At 41.5% G+C, this 16,946-nt stretch overlaps 1 protein-coding gene across 2 annotated transcripts in view; it reads left to right on the top strand.

Annotated features, from left to right (window-relative positions):
- AP3S2 (adaptor related protein complex 3 subunit sigma 2) overlaps nucleotides 1-16,946 on the top strand; it is a 42,844-nt gene that overhangs the window by 18,167 nt on the left and 7,731 nt on the right. The window contains exon 5 of one of the 2 annotated variants that reach the window (XM_010955073.3): nucleotides 15,260-15,367. In XM_010955073.3, the coding sequence (XP_010953375.1) occupies nucleotides 15,260-15,367 (108 nt within the window). The remainder of the gene's footprint in view (nucleotides 1-15,259; nucleotides 15,368-16,946) is intronic. The other variant, XM_074353922.1, reaches the window with a different exon arrangement.

Below are 16,946 nucleotides of genomic sequence, written 5' to 3'. Positions count from 1 at the left end.
CAGTATCACTTTATAGGTGGGAACTTAGAAATTTAAGTATCAGAAAAGTAGAGGAACACTTGTAAGAAGGAAACACGGTTGAATCTTAGGAAAAGGCATCTCATTATCAGCTTTCAGTTTCTCTAATGGAATATTTGGCATTTATATCTTATATACTTCCCAAATGAATTTAAGGTGACATATGAAATTAAAATTCCCCAATAGGATAAATTGCTTCCATATCTGAGGGGCAGGGACCTCCCTCCTTACAGAGGTTTTCCTCAAATTATCTATTCTTGCCTTGGCCAAGGTACTTGGTACTTGTACTTTACCTTGGTAAAGTACTGTTGTCTGTTAAGAATGTTTTTATCTTTTTTTCTCTGATCATCAAACAGCAAACATTAATGAGGAGGACACTGTGTTATATGGAGGTACAAAGATGGAAAAGACAGTTGTTCTACCTGCAAGAAGTTCATAGTCCAACTACAAAGCTGAGTCACACAGACATTCCTCTGTCTTGGAGTAAGCAACCTTTTTAGAAAAGGTGCCGTAAATTGAATGATTTTTCAGTAGGCATAGTGTTACAGGAGGGAACTCTCATTTTGTACTACTTTTTATAGAAGTGATCACAAGCACTGCAGTTAGTCCAACATATATAGTATTTCCGCATATTATACTCCATAAAACTAAAGTGTATATAAATTATTTATACAGAAGAGTACAGTACCTAACCATGAGCTCTTTTACTTAATGATATTTAATCAGCAGTAGAGAAAGAAGAATGGGACTTTAAAGAAAGAGCTGTTTCTGAGACTAGGCTCTGATATGGAGGAGGGCAGGATGGATGCTGGTCCATCTGTGGCTTTTGGCTGAGAGTCTGGGGTCCTAGATATCAGAGCATGTTGGGCAGCCTACTCACTGAGTGCTGTGGCCCGTGCTGATTCTGGCAAGGCTGGACGAGCACAAGTGTGACAGCCCCAAATTGGATAGCTGGGGAAAAACGCTAGCAATTTGAGGCGGAAGATCAGTACCAATTGAGGAGAGTGATGAGACTGTATAAATTCCTGAGTAGAATACAGTCAGTCCTCTGCGGTTCCACATCCACAGTTTCAACCAGCCTCAGATTGAAAATATTCGGGGGAAAAAATTCCCGAAAGTTCTGAAAAGCAAAACTTGAATTTGCCATGCTGGCAACTATTTACATAGCATTTACATTGTGTTTATAAGTATTTATATAGCATTTACATTGTATTAAGTATTATAAGTAATCTAGAGGTTTCAAGTATGAGGGAAGATGTGTGTAGATTATATGCAAACACTACACCAGCTTGTATAAGGGACTCGAGCATCCATGGATTTTGGTATTTGGTGGGGGGTCCTGGAATCAGCAACCGCCCAGTGATACCATGGGAGGACTGTAATCATCAAAGGAAGTGGTAATCATAGGAAGGGAAATTAACATTGATTGGGTAACTGTCAAGTGCCAGGCATTCTGCTAGGTACTTTATGTCCAATAATCTTTAATAAACTAGACGGTGATAACCCTGTGTATGAACAAAGGCTAAAGATGTGGCAAGGGGTGGGGAGGAATGTGAACATGTGAACATTAGGAGGTGAAGGCCACAGGAGATTGGGAACTTTGTATAAACTCTGGCTAGACAAAGGGTCTGCTGGCAGAGGCATTCATGGCATTTTGGGCAGTGCAGTTTTTCATTAAATTGCTGATATCCCTGACCCCCTCTACTAAATGCCAATAGGCTCCCTACCTGATAAACTCCAATTGCCTTCTAGGGTGGAAGCAATACTGTCCTAGTTGAAGAGCACTAGTTTAGAGTGCAGGGTGTGTATATGGGATTAGTCCAGAGAAGTTTGAGGAAGTAGATGATGATCAGACTGTGGAGAGCCTGTCCTCTGCGTTTCTGAGTCCAGTAGACACTTCCCAGTATCCTACTCACTAAGCAATTTAGATACTTCCTCACTCTTAAAGCATTCTTTGTTCATAGTTTCATGATACACATTCACCTGATGTTTTTGTCTACCTTCCTGGCCATTTTATCTGGCGTTTTGGGTTTCTTACCTCTTAAATGGTCTTTCTCTTTTCTTTTAGATGCTCTCTTCTAAGGAAATCTCATTCAATCCCTTGACTTCAGTTTTCTTCCTGCTGGTGATTCCTAAAGTACCGTCTCAGCTCACTACACTTCAAACTCTTGTTATGTCCAAAACTGAATTTCCAACCTCCTTTATTTCTGAACTGACAGTTCTGACTCATCCTTTAGGGAAACCTTTCCTGACATTCCCCTCCTTGCTTGTAGACTGAAAGAGTTATACTTGTCTCATTCCCCCCAGCATCCTCAGCTGGTTTTGCCACTGCATTTAACACAGTGTGTTGTTTTTGCTTATTTGCCTGGTTAAGAGCACACATTCCATGTCTGGGCTTGAATCCTGGCTCTGCCACTTAGGAACTGTACGACTTGTGCCTTAGGAGCTTATGTGTGGACAGGAAATCATGATAGCACCTAGCCTATATGGTGGATGTGAGCATTAAATATATGGAAAGTGCTTAGAACAGGGCCTATACATAGTAAGTATTTCATTCTTTTGTTTGTTTGACAACCTCCCACCTCCAGATATTAAGGTAAGGATCACACTGTCTTGTTCACTGCTGTATTTTCAGTTATTACCACAGTACTTGGCACATATTAGTTATTCATTATTGAATTCATTTGTCCATGCACTATTCTAGGGAAATAGTTAATCAAACATTCCAGTTTTCATGAATCTTATATCTACTAGAGGAAAACAAAGTAAAATAAATGTTAGGTGGTGATAATTGCAGGGGAGAAAATAAGGCAGGAAAAGGAGCAGAGGAATATGGCTTGATATTTTATACAGGGCAGTTAGGGGAGGCATCTCTGATAAGATGCCATTTAAGCAAAAACCTGAAAGAAGTAAGAGAAGTGAGAGATATGTGGCTCCCTAGAGAAGCACATTCCAGGTAGATTGAACGAGTCCAAAGACCTTGGGGCCAGTATAGTTGAATGGAATTGAGAAAGAGGGGAGGTAATAGGTGATGAGGTAGGAATGGGGAAGGAGGAGCAGATAAATCATTGTGGGCGATTGTTGCAGAAGTGATTGTGAGAGTCACTGCCTCTGGAGAGGGGAGCTAGGTAAGTGTGGAGACTAACTTCTCAGAAATGTTGTACAGTGTGCATATGCCTGTTTAGCAACCTGAGTCTTTTAGTACAATCTTCTCTCTATATAAGTTTGATTGCCTAGTACAGTAAACAGTTTGAATTGCTCTCTGCTGCTCTGAGGCAAAGACTTAGCTTGAAACCAGATAAATTAATAGATTGTCTACAACTTATCCTTCACCCTATCCTAGGAACTACTGTGATTACCTCCGGAATACAGGTGGGGAGGTCAGAGAGCGTGTACAGCATACACCGAGAGTACGCCTCAGGGCATGTTAATGAGTCTGAAAGCAATGGATCTAGATGGGTGAAGACAGTACACTACATTGACATCTTCATCACTGATAAATCTCTGTGACCTTACCATCTTATGACCTCAAGAATTAAGGTTCACATTCTGTAGAAGACAAGTTGCTGAACCTGTTTCTGAGGTCGGCCAGGTCTGTACCAGGAGACGTTTTCAGCAGTCTGTGCCAGAGGGATGCCCAGGCTCATCCCCTGTGTTTTAACTACTACCAGCACTGAAAGGAAGTCAGCCTGAAGCTGAGCACTTGCTGGTTTCTTGTCCGGTCACTACACACATACGTCCCTTTAGATTTTCAGAATCCATATACCTGAATTTACCCTAAGAGAATCGTGTTAATGTTGGTTAGAGAAATCTCAGGGAAGGAATGGAAGTTTCTCTGCTGACTGGGCCTGACCCCTTGAGCTTTAAGACACTGCTCCTTTCCTGCCTACAGAGTGTGAGAAATGGGCACATTCCCCACAGGTCTGCCCCTGGCACCCTGCTGGCTTTCTCTTTATCTGTCCTTGGGCACTTATCTGCTCTGATACAAATGGCTGACAGATCTACATCTCATTCCCACCCAAGCTGAAGGCTTTTGTTTCCAGAAGTGTATAGCACCTTTCCAGCCGGGTGACCTGCCACCACTTCCAACTTAGTGTACATCAGTCCACTCATTTTCTCCTCTCTTCCTCACCTTCTTTTATGCCTGCCCCTTCACCCACTGACCCCCTCACCCATTGTCTTCTTAACTTTCCCAACTCTATCAGCAACACCATCTTTCTTCAAGGCAAGAAATCTCAGGGATGCCTACTTTGCCTTCTGTTTCCAAGTGGTCACAAGATGGTGTTGGTTCTTCTTTCAGTGTTTGCTTCAGTCCCACCTCTTCCTCTCCCTGTTCCTTTGCCTTCCCTTTTCTTCCCAGGTGACTAACATATCGGCTCTAGGTAATTATAGCAGCTATATCCATCTTTCCTCCAACCTTTTTCACTCATCTTAAGCTTCCATAGAAAACATTTCTCTCATTTTCCCTTCAGTCAACATTCTTCCCTCTGGCCTCAAAGGACCTTGGATTGTGGGACTTCTCATCCCTCAGACTCTCTGCTGAGGGGACACAGACCCCTCAGGCCCATCAGACATACCATACCTTCCTCTGTTTTTCATACATACAGTGCTAGTTCCTACCTCTTTGCCTTTGGCCATACCACATCCCCACTCTGAAATAATCCTCACCTTCCCCCTAATAAGCTTTCCAGACTTTGGCTCCCCGCTCAAGTTTTACATTTGATTAAGTCTTCTCTGAATCCCAGTATTGTTCTCCAGGCAATGTGTCTTCTTACTTATGCTTTGAAGTTTATAGTCCTAATTGTTTCCAGTAGGTTGTAAACTCTTAGAATAGTGTTGTATGTGATACTTTGTTGATTATCTGAATAGTACAGGGCACTAAAATATAGTTGATAGGCTAATTGATATAGTTGATTGATTGTCCAAATTCTTTGTGTGTTTTTTTTTTTACTTCTCAAAGTACTTTTCTGATATAATGTCTCATTAATACAGCTAGAGGCCTATTTTTAAAAGCTAGATTCTAATTAGACCTTGACTTTAAGGTTATGACCTATGTATTCCCACTAGTGTCAGGTAGGACTCACTCAAGGGTGCCTTTGCTCCCGTGGGAGAAAACCTCTGGGTGGAGTCAGGAGGAGCCCCGTGCTCCCTGAGTGGGATTCTGCCTGAAGCGGCTTTGGAGGCTGCTTTCTGACTATACCAGATTCTAACGGTGAGACTTAGGAACCCTCTTCCAGACCTCCTTGTGCCTTAGTTTCTTCAGTTGTAAAACAGGAATGATACCATATTTCATCAATTCTTAGACTTCCCTTTTTTGTAATTTATAATTTTAGCATATCAAATCCAGATTTGTCTTATAGTCAGTGGCATTTCATTGTTTAATTAGCATTTCAATGTTTTCCTTTTTAGTGATACATGAAATAATGATGTGATTTATAATCAAGGCGTCTTGGCTTTGATGAAATACATTAACATCCACCATTCATGGTTATTCTGAGGATTGGAATTAGTAATTCTTTAGCTCAATAAATGATGATTTTTGTTTTTATTTTAATTTTTTTTCCTACTGTTCTCTCTCCCTCTAGTATTACCTCCTTAAATCCATCCTTTACACACCTGCCTAATGACATATTAAAAGTGTGTTTTTGACTGTCTAACTCCCTTGTTTGAATTATTCAATGGCTGTGTATCCCCCACAGCAGTGATTCCTAAGGAAAAGGAGGGCATGCTTCATTCCTTCCCCTGCCTTCCTCAAAACCCTTATGAATGTTAAGTGACACTGAGTGATTGAGAGAAGTATGTTATACAAGTGAATTTTTGTGAATGTAGAAACAGAGTTGAGGACCACTGCCAAAAGGATGGAGCTAAGGCCCTTTAACATCATTTACAAAGACCTCCAGGATCTTTCCCAGCCTGCTTCTCTGGCCTTACCTCTTGCCATTTCCTTTTTTGAAAGTCATGTTCCAGCAACACCGACTATTTATATAACTTGCCTTTAGGGATGTTACTGCTTTGTAAATTTTTGGCCCAGCATGTGAAGGGCTAGAGTGGGTAGAGTAGGGCCCAGGGCCATTCCAGGAGCAGTGCCTTAGAAGGAACAGGAAGGATGGGGATGCAGTTCATCTCCTTAGAAATGGGTTTGTGGATCTAAGCATGGCATTTGGGATTTTTTCTTGATGGTCAGATAAATTGTGCTTTACATACCTGACTGCCCGCCATTTGGTCAGATTAGAGAGAGTGATAGAATCCCAGGTGAGAGGGCAGGGACTTACTCTTTGCTGCTCCAGAGGACACAGGTAGGGCCAGGCAATGGAAATGGTTCCATGCACTTTGTAGCTCAGGACAGTTAAGAACTTTCTGACAGTTATTGTTGCTCCATAGTACACTGGACAGTTTAGGAACAGTAGTGAGCCCTCTTCACCAAAGTGAAGGATCTTTCTGTCTGAAGAGCCAAAGGATAAATTCCTGCATCGGGGAGGAGGTTGGACAAGATGACTTAAATTATAATGACTACATTAACTAGTATTCATCAGGTGCTCACTTGTAAGTGTGAGGCACATATTGGCTGAGTGCTTTGAATACGGTGACTCATTTATTTCCTGTATCATCTTATTTTCTCTTTAGAGTAGCTATGTCAAGTAAGAACTGTAGTTCTCCCCCATTTTACAGATGAAGAAATTGAGTTTTAGAGCTAGGATTCCTCAGTTTCTCCAAGGTCACACAATAGTAAGTGACAGGGACAGAATTCAGACCCAGGACACTAATTTTAGAGCCTGTACTCTCCACGCTGCTCTGCTATCCTTGCTGTCCTCTCCTGCTTGAGCATCCTCAGTGTGGTAAGGAATGTATTTGGCTTTTTTTTTGTTAGCAGATAACCAGCCAGAAGGAGGATAAAATTCAAGAGAACAAGGCCTGGACCATTTCCTTTACCCAGTATTGTGCTTAGAATTCAGGATCAATATTGCCAGCAGGCAGGAAATGAGGGAAGATGAAACGGTAGACAAAAAAGAAAAAGTCCTACTAGAACATTTTAAGAAAATTACTTCACAGAGAACATTGACTCATAATAGAAATTTGTTTTTAAAAAAAAAGAATAGTATGCAGTGATTATACTTTGCTACAGTCAATGATACATACTCAAGAGCACAAAACATGAAACCAGTGAGAGGTCCTTTTATTAAAGAAGGAGAATTATTAGCAGAGCCATAAAGAATAGTTAATGAGTTACTGGGTGGTTTGCCATTCCATTCCCCCTGCCTGGGAGCCTTTTCTTCCATTTAGTTTAAGGCCTATCCTCATCTGAACTTCATATTTTGTACTTGGGTCATAGTACTTGTCACAGTTTTCCTTTTATTGTAGTTAATTCCATAAATATTTTATCTTCCCTGCTCTCTAAGCCCTTGGAGGACAGGGTCCACATCTTATCTTCATTTCTCCCTTCCAACTCTTAACATTCTACGATACTAAGCATATTTGAAAATAGACATTGTTTCAGATTACAGTCATATGGTGAAAATGAATGAATGCCTTGAACCTAATACATTATCTTGTGTATGTAACCACTTGGCAAAAAGAAAGAGAATAAAAATTCTTAATACAGAATGATTCTGCCAACAATTCTACTCCCTTAGTGTATGCCTGGAGTGAGTGTGAGATGGAAGAATTGAATCAGCTGTCACGTGTCTGTCATGTGCCTGTCATGAGCGTCTTACAATGTTCAGAGTGATTTTAATGCTTAAAGATACAATACAGATTTTCATTGTAACAAGTCAGCTGCTTCATCTAGTGCTTAACGGGGGCGAAAAAAGTAATCATTTCCGTTGGTGGAGGAAAGACTAGCCAGGTTGGACTACATAGATGATTGAAGGGATTTTGGGCTCTGTATAGTTTCCATCTTACTTGGTGACTTTAGAACTTAAACCTTATATAAAATGAGATTCCACAAGATTCATTTGCTTTTTTCATTAAAGTCTGTGTGATCATGTGAGTGAAAGACAAAGAAACAGAAAACCAGGAGCTAGGGACTGAGTCTTGTGGAATTTCAAGACAAGAAGATATCTGGAGAGAACCATGGAAATGTCCAGTCTAAAGACCAAGGAAGGTCAAAAGTGGTTCAGGAGACATTTTCCTGCTTTCTTTACTTTAGCAGAGCATACCAGGTTTCTGGAAGGCATTTTTATGCTCTCTTCCCCTTTTCATTTCTTTTTAAAGTGGATAATTTGGGAACTAGAGACTGACTCTGGGCAAAATGACTCTCAGATGATTTTCTCTTCCCCTATCGGTGCTGAGTCCTTCTAGAGCGTCCTCCTACACTTTGGCCTATTAAGAGCGGCCACAGCCTCCAGCATGAACAAGGAGATAATGTGTACCCCCTCCTACCAACAATCTCTTCCCTCCTTACTCTCTGGAGGCCTTTCCTAGGAACTGATGAAATCACTCAGGCCAAGAAGGGGTAGAAAAAGTTATTAGCACTTAGTTTTTATATAGTAGACTAGATATCTTATTAGTGATTGATAGTTCTTTTTTAAAACTTGAGGGTTGCAGTATTGGCATCCTTGTGTTCCAATACAAGCACTGTGACCATGCTCTTTTGTATCTGACCAGTGTTTTATTGTCTTCTCTGTGGTAATAGTGGCTTTGAAAAAGATATAAGTATGGATAGGCAGTGGGGATGTGAGCCCTTGTCTTTTGTGGTACAACAGGCTTTTGTCCTCCAATGCAAAACACCTGGTAGGGATTGATCACGTTTAGAGATTCTATGGATGTGACTGAGCTTGGAGTGTGGTGTGCATTAATATGCCACTAGTGTCTTGGAAGATCTTACCTACGCTCACTGCCTGTGGAGTTCAGCTAGATGAGTTCTTGCCATCCCAAAATAGAACTGCACTTTACTATAGAAATAGCAGTATTCATGGAACTTAGTTGTAGCTGCAGGGGTCCTGTGTGGTACCACATTCCAAATAGTATTTTGGATTTGAGTCAGCTTTTTTGTGCTGCTAGTATGAGAACCTTATTTACTATATCTATAGAAAAATACATTGTAAATTTAACACTTAAAAATAAAACCTTTGGAACATAGCCGACTTAATGTCTGGAGACTGAATTTTTACTAGAGGAAAAAGAGTAATGTTTGTTATCTTCAAGTACCAGATCGGTTTGCTTTTAGTGATTGTTGGAGGACGGAGGAAACAGAAACTGCCCACCGAACTGAGAAGCTATGTTGAGGCTGAAAAACAAGGCAGGCAGCTCTATATAGTCAATGGATAAGTTTATTACAGGTTAACTTATTCACAGGGTGGGATCGGACAGTGATCCAGAAGCATTTGCAACTGCAGTCCACACTGCCAGGGGGCCTCTGGGACAGTTTTATAGTTAACCTAGGGTAGCGGGTGTACGTGCTTGGAAACAGGATGTGCATTTCTAATTCAAGATTTATAACTGGGTTACTAGTCTCATGGATGCCAGGTATACATCAGCAAAGGTCCTCATCATTGGGGATTAACAGAGCATAGAGGCCACCTGATCTTAATGATTATTAAACAGTATCTGTTACATACAAGGCCCCTGACAACAGAGAACGGATTTACCACACAGTACAGTCCTGAGTAGGATGAGCAGAAGGACAAGAAGAACTGTACAGGCCTACAGTGGTGTCACTTATGCTAATAGCCATACAGGGATGGTCTCTCTTGACCTGGCTTGGATTCAGGACTATTTTGACTTCAGTGAGAAATATAACCAAGGATGAACTCTTGAAGATCCTGGAATCCTCTGTCCTTAGATAGGGTTGTTGAAACTGATCTGTCTTATCTTCATCCCCAGCACTTCCAGAGTTGTGTCCCTAAGGAGCACCTCTATCATTGAAGTGACACTTTTATTTTCCTTCTTAGATTCTATCAATCCTGACATGAAAGCAGCAAGCTCATTTGAACCCACTCTTATCTGTAGAGGTTAACCCCTGTGTCCCAGGCAGTAGAGCGTGCTTCTCAGTGCCAGAAAGGGAAGCCAGGCCAACTCAAAAGGCCTGTGTCTCCTCAAAATCAGGACTTCTGAGCCAGATAAGCCAGCATTTATGAAGTACCACCATTAACCAAGCACAGTGCTCAGTATTGAGGACTCAGAGATGAGTATGACATAGAACCTGCCCTCAAGCAAAATCATAGTCGAGGAGGAGAGGCAGACAAGTGAAAAATGTGACAGTGTACTGAATTGGTGCCTCAGGAGAGATGCACGCTGGGCACAGCAGGATCACTGAGAAGAGGGTGATTATCTCAGCCTGGAGAGGTCCTTAGCCTTCCTTGAATTTACTTGGCCCAAGCCTTAGTATTCGTCACCTCAAATCTTGGAAGAATGATTTTTGTAGTCTCTGATTTTTACAGAACTGCTTAATGGGATCAGCAAGAAGAATGGTAGAGAGAGTGAGAGTTAGGGTTAGCAATTCTCAGCAGAGTCAGCAGTTCTACAGGCCCTTGTTCCAACTGCCATCAGGAAGTCTCTGCAGGTTAGACATTTAACTCTCCTCTGATGCTTCCCAGTGTTATTTCCCCCTTTCTGTGCATTTTCATAGTGAAACTGCTTATCAGGCCTTTGTTGGCACAGACCGTCTGATTCAAGCTCTTCAGAACAGGACAATCACACCTTCCAGGAGTCCCAAAGCTGTACCTAAGTACTGTTGAATGCTCAGCATGCACCAAATTTCTTTTTATTTTATCTATTAGTAAACTGGGTCACAGAAAAGCTCCCTTGGGGAGCCCAGGGCACAAACTTAAAGATCTCCATCCTGATCAGGACATTCATATTGCCTCTAGGGAATGAGATGGGAAAGGCCTCAAACATTTAGCTTATAGTGACAGAAAAGAATAGAGGGGCCAAATTGGATGCCTTGTGGATCCAGTTTCATAGAAGCAAGTACCTTCAAAGGAGGGAGGAGGATGTGACAACTTCTGGAAAAGAAAAATGAAGGGAGTGAGATGTCCAAATTTGTGGGGAGGAGAGAATAGTCTTGACAGCAGGTTAGACTGCCTTCAGAGAAATAGACATTTTGATTCTGGTAATCATTCCTCCTTTTTGTATGTTTTGGAGGATTTTAAGAGAAACATTTTAATGGGACAGAATTATAAACACCGGCTTTCACTCATTAAAGTGTGGCTGTAAGTTAATGTATCCTGATCTTGTGAAACACCAGTTTCCAACCAGCATTCTACCCACTAACATTTCTGATTCATCAACCAAGTTTCCTCTGTTGCCTCCTGTTAAAGATAACCTATTTATTAACTGAGGTTATCTTAATCTTTATGTTCAGGTGAAACTCTTCCTTGTTGTGATTACTCCTGGGATTTATCAAGAACTAAACAATCAGTAGCACTTTCTTTAAACTTTAAACACTTCTGAATGAATTTTGCTAACATTATTTTAGACGGTTGCTGAAATAGCAGAAAACTGTGAATTATTATTACTTGATAATTCATATTTGTTCAGTGCGCACTGTGTTAGGCTGGATTCAGGGCTCTTGAGGACCTTTACTTCTCTGCTTTCTTCTCTTTTAGTTTTTATTGCCACCTACATGATTCAGGTTTCAGATTTCTTTTTCCCCTCCCTGTGTTGGTTTGATCTTTTAACTCTCAGTATTCTCTGAGGTGTTTACCTACATTTCTCCTGGCATACTCTAGATCAGTCCATCAGTCAGCTCCTGCCATTTACAGAACCATTCTTTGTGATCTCACTGTATCTCTTTTTTTAGGTACGTGAGTTTGGTACTATTTCTTGGCTGCCTTTTCCCCACACTCATGCTTGGCAACTTCCAGCTTTCTCAAGGCCCCCCTATCTTCACTCAGAGAAATGTCACCCATCTTTCATGGTCTACTTCATGTTCAGTGGAAGGAAGTCTTCAGTGACTTGTCAGATTAACATGGGCAGCTGGTGAGCTAATCCCTAGTTGCTCTTCCTTTGCTCATTTACACCACGGGAGTCACTTTGCTTACCAAAGGTCAGTTGTGATGGTTTCAGACCTGTTAATGCCAGTTATATTGGTATGTAATTATGTAATTTAACTAATATACAGATGAACCATGGGTGAGGCAAGAATTGTTCTGTGAAAACTAAGGTCAATGCTTTGGAAAAGCAAATTACTTTAAAAAGGAAATGAAATTGAATTAGGTATGGGCAGGATAACTATAGAAGGCTAGAGATGGAGGTAACCTAAAATCTAGAAAAATTCTGTACTTTCTGCTTCACAGGAGTGTGAGTTCTTCCTCTCCTTTAGAGAAACTGGAAATTGTAGGTGATGCATTATGGGTGAATTTTATACAAGAATAAAGGCCAGCAGAAAAGAGCTTGTTGGCCTTACATCAAAAGTTTGATGGCTCTCAGTGTTGTTTATAGCAGACAATTGTGGGCTTAGACTTTGGTGGGGAAGTCACAATAAAAGTCAAAATAACTATCTTTTATTACAGAGTTGTCGGTTTTAAGTGCTGTCCACTGGCTCTCAGTCATTGAGGATAAAGAAATCAGTATTAGGGGGATGGTATAGCCCAGTGGTAGAGTGCATGCTTAGCATGCATGAGATCCTGGGTTCAATTCCCAGTACCTCTACTAAATAAATAAACCTAATTACCTCCCTCCATTAAAAAAAAAAAAAAGAAATCAGTGTTATTATTCTGTCTCCCTCCTTCACCCCCACACCCCCATCTCCCTAATTTTTGCTAGCTGTAGCTTTTCTGCATTGTCAAAGCATATAGCACTGACATTCTGTTGTCACTCTAATCCCGTCTTAGTCCTGCCATTAAGGAGATACAGTGCTCACTGCCAGTCTTTCTGCCATAGTTTTTCGATCACCTCTTGGTTGGCAGAAGTGTTTTCTTTTGTAGGTTGCTCAAAAAAAACCAAAAACAAAAACTCATAGGAACAATATTTCCCATTCTGTTACTCTTGGTTGACAGTCAACTGGGTGTAAAATTCTTGGGTTACGCTCTCTCTTCTTGGGAATTTTTGTCAGTATTGCTCCTTTTTCTGCTACTGTTGAATTTTTACTGTGGAAATTCTCAAGATTTTTGTCCCTTTTTTAAGTGATTTGATCTTTTGGCCTGGTTACAGAAATCCAGAATTCTCACCTTCAAGGTCTATCTCGGCACTCACTGTGCTGGGTCAGTTTGTCCCTGGGATACAATGTGCCCTTTCAGGAACATCTTGGGTTTTATTTTTGTCATCTTTATGAACTGAGTCTTTACACATTTGTTTCATTCCATGTTATTGTTTTCTTTTATGCACGTGTAGCATCTCCTTTACTGTCTTTCTGTAACTCATTTTCTCTCTATTCCTTATCACTCTTTCATTTTATATTACTTGCTTTTAAAAAAACTTCTCTCCTTTTTGTTTCTTCCTGTTTTCAGCATTGACTCCTCTCCCTTTTGTTCCTTCCAGTCTCATCTTCATCTGTATGTTTTTTCCTTTCCATTTACGTCTTCTCTTCTTGTTGTCTCCCTACCTCTCCCATAAACTCTTGCTCTTCTGCTTTGAGCTCTTGCTTCATAGTTCTCTTTTTTCAACTTTGCAAAATATTATATTTTATCTGCTCCATGGCAGCATTGTTCCGGTGTTGTAGTCTTAGTCTGCTTTTTGGTTTTCCTGTTTCATTCCTAGTTTACTTCTTGTTGTATCTTTATTTGGATCCTGTGCAGATTACATGTTTTAACTCATCTTTAAATAGGTGAGTTTTTCAGGGACTAGCTATTTGCAGGTTGCTTGTTTAGGGGAGGCGCCAAGTCTGTGTTCCAGGCTGGCTGCAGTTCTCGTGATTTCAGGTTCTGGATGAATTCCTTTGCCCTTTATCTCTACCTAGCCTAGAGAAATGGGCATCTGTGAGCTTTTCCACCATGCAAAGCTGATCTTCTCTGCTGCCACAGAGACCGGCTCTGTGAGGCAAATTGTTTGGGTGGTTTCTCATTTAGCCCCAACTTCAGGTCCAAGGAAGTTCCTGTCTTGCAAAAACGGATTCTTTCTGGTCTCAAAGGATGTGCCCTTTACCTACAAGAAGTATATTTTTGCAGGTCTTCCTGTGTCCTCTTTCTGTAACATCCTTTCTTTTCCTTCTCAAAAGGAAAAGAGCCCTTGCTTGAGCGCCCTGCTTTTGACAGCTTTTACACCAGTTTTGAGGACTGGGATTGTGCTAATCTAATTTTGTTGAAAATGGAGATTGCATTTTTATTTATTTCTCCTTTTTGCCCATGAAACACATTTTGAATAACATTTTAAAATTATGATTTCATGATGCAGTGTTCAAATCAGAAGTCTTAACTGACGTTTTCTATTAACCAACTGCTGGTCCCCATAATACCCTATATTAGACCTTTTACTACTACACTTTCTCCGTAAAGTTTCCACCACCACACTGTCATCCATCCTCTAAGCCCCTAAAACCAAAGGCAGATGCTACTTAGACTTCATGAAAAGCCTTTCATTCATTCAACATGTCTGCTCCACAATAGTCTGAGATTCAGCTTTGTTGGGAAAACTTCTAGCTAGATGGAACCTGAACCCAAGTGTGAGCCTCATGACCAGAAAAGTATCCATGCTGAACCTGGTTTCTTATCTAAGCTAGAAGATATGGGATGAGGACAAGTGCAAAGGAATGGGCCTGTTTTGCCTCCAACGGAGCACAGGCTAGAGGATCTAGCATATGAAGGCCCTGGGAGATGAGATATTTCACATGGAAATGTGCTTGGATAGGGATTGTTCTGTCATAGCTGTACTGACTTAATGCTAGTCAGTGTTTATGATGGTAACACTAGTAATGAAAGCCATCATGATTTATTTAGAACTCAAGAGTGTGTGCCCGGCACCAAGCTAGGTGCATTACACAGGTTATCTCATTCAGCCCTCACCACAGTCCTGGAAGGAAGCTGAAGCATGGAAAGGATAATTTGCCCAAGGTCACCCAGCTAACAAATAGCAGAGCTAAAGTGTAAACACAGTCTGACTTCAAATGAAGCCTGTGCCCTCAGCCACCACCACCCTGCCCTGAGTGAAAGAGATTTGTGTCTTGAAATGCCAGGATGTGGGTGAGTCCCCTGTGGTCTGACTTGAGAGGTGGGTGGTCCAGGGGGCTGAGGCATTTGTTGTGAATCAGGAGCCAGTGTCAGGTCTGACCACACACTGCTCCGGGAAAGCCCATGAGATTTTCTTTGGGGCCACACCCTACTTACTACAAAGGCCTCTACCCTTCTTATTTTTGCTTCTCCTCCAGGTACACTACATCCTTCAGGAGGTGGTGATGGGTGGGATGGTGTTGGAAACAAACATGAATGAAATTGTGGCTCAGATTGAAGCTCAGAACAGGCTGGAGAAATCTGAGGTGAGTATGCAGCAATCATTTTGCCCTGGCTGGTTAGAGAAGTCCTGGACAGAAGGAGGAATGGCTAATGTGTTGGTGTGGGTTGCTGGGGAACCTTACGAATGTTTTCTGCTTACCCTTTTTCTTCCTTGAGTCCATCAAAACTCATTGGTTTGAAGGCCAGCCCTGAAAATTAAACAGGTAAGAATAAGGCTAAAAGTGTGAATTGAAAAGCCAGATAGCACAGGAAGGCAAATAGCTTCTGGCTTGAAGGGTTATGGCCCATGTTTGTGGTTTGTAATTCCTCCTTTAAAAACCACACATTCACTGGAGGGACCCAGAATCCCCTTCTCCAGTTCCAATGTGGTTTCCTAGTTTGTGTGCCTATGAGTCCGATCTCCCAGCAGCCATTTCTCATGGTGTCTTTCAGACCTCAGAGTTGCCAATTTCCTTATTTCCAGTTAGACTTATAAAAAGCTACCGTAGAGTTTGGGCTGGGTTTGAAAATAACATACCCCAGGTCCGCCCCCACATAGTGCTGGGTTTGATACAAATGCTCACAGTAAATTCTACCTACCCTGAGGTCTCTCCATAGCCTTCATCAGCCTTACCAGGCAGTAGAGGTTACAGGCATAGACCTTCACACGTGGCAGAAATAGCAGAACAAATTACCTCTTTAATTATCTGAATGTCTTAAAGAGCTTCATCGCTTTGTGTAATGGAACTTGATCTTGCGAAACCAGGAATTCTTTCTGTGAGGACTGGCAGTCCTGCTGAAGAAGCTTTTCCAGACCGCAGCTATTGTGGCAACTTAGTTCTTTTAGAAATGCAGGCTGGGAAGCTTCCAGGAATAGTAAGTGAGTCAGAGGCAAGGGGTTTGGAAACCAGAAGAAATGGAGACTTGCTGGGCGAGGGTAGAACGGGAGTGAATCCTGAAAGTGATCAATAAGGAGAAATGGTTTTGAGAATGTCCTCGTCAGCTTCTCCCCTTCTTCACACACCAGGGCTGAGCCTGGAGCGTGAGGGCTGACCGTAGGCATCTTTCCTCTCTGTGTTGTTTCCAGACCATCTGTGTCTGTGGGTACACTCCACCTCCTACGTGTCCTTCCTCCCATCTTGTTGCCACATGACATTTCCAAAGCCGACTCTTTTCCACCTCACATTATTAGTTGGCAGGCGGTTGTCCTAAGCTGTGACATTCCTTTTTCCCTTTGAGAATTTCCCTGTGATTACAACACTTGTCTCTAAGGGTCTTCAGTCTCTTAAGGAAAGGGTTTTATTTTGTTTCATAACCTGAAAAGTGCCCCTGATACGGAACATAACTTGGTTAAACCACCTCAGATTATTTCAGCAGGCATCTATTGAGCACCTACTATGTGCCAGGCGCTGTTGGCACTGGGGCTGTAATACTGCATAAGGCACAACCTGCCTTTAGGAGCTCAGAGTTTGGGTCCCTGTACCATGATCTCCCCCTAATCTAAAGGTTGTTTTGTTGACTACCTTTGAGGCAGTAGGAGGGAAAAATTAAAACTTGCATTTCTTGTGCTCAGTTTGGACATTTTCTAGGCCTCCTTCACTTGTTTTTTTTTTAAACATTAAA

The sequence above is a fragment of the Camelus bactrianus genome, chromosome 27 (genome assembly GCF_048773025.1).
Source record: "Camelus bactrianus isolate YW-2024 breed Bactrian camel chromosome 27, ASM4877302v1, whole genome shotgun sequence".
In the NCBI taxonomy this organism is placed as follows: domain Eukaryota; kingdom Metazoa; phylum Chordata; class Mammalia; order Artiodactyla; family Camelidae; genus Camelus; species Camelus bactrianus.
This window is presented reverse-complemented; position numbering and strand designations above follow the sequence as displayed.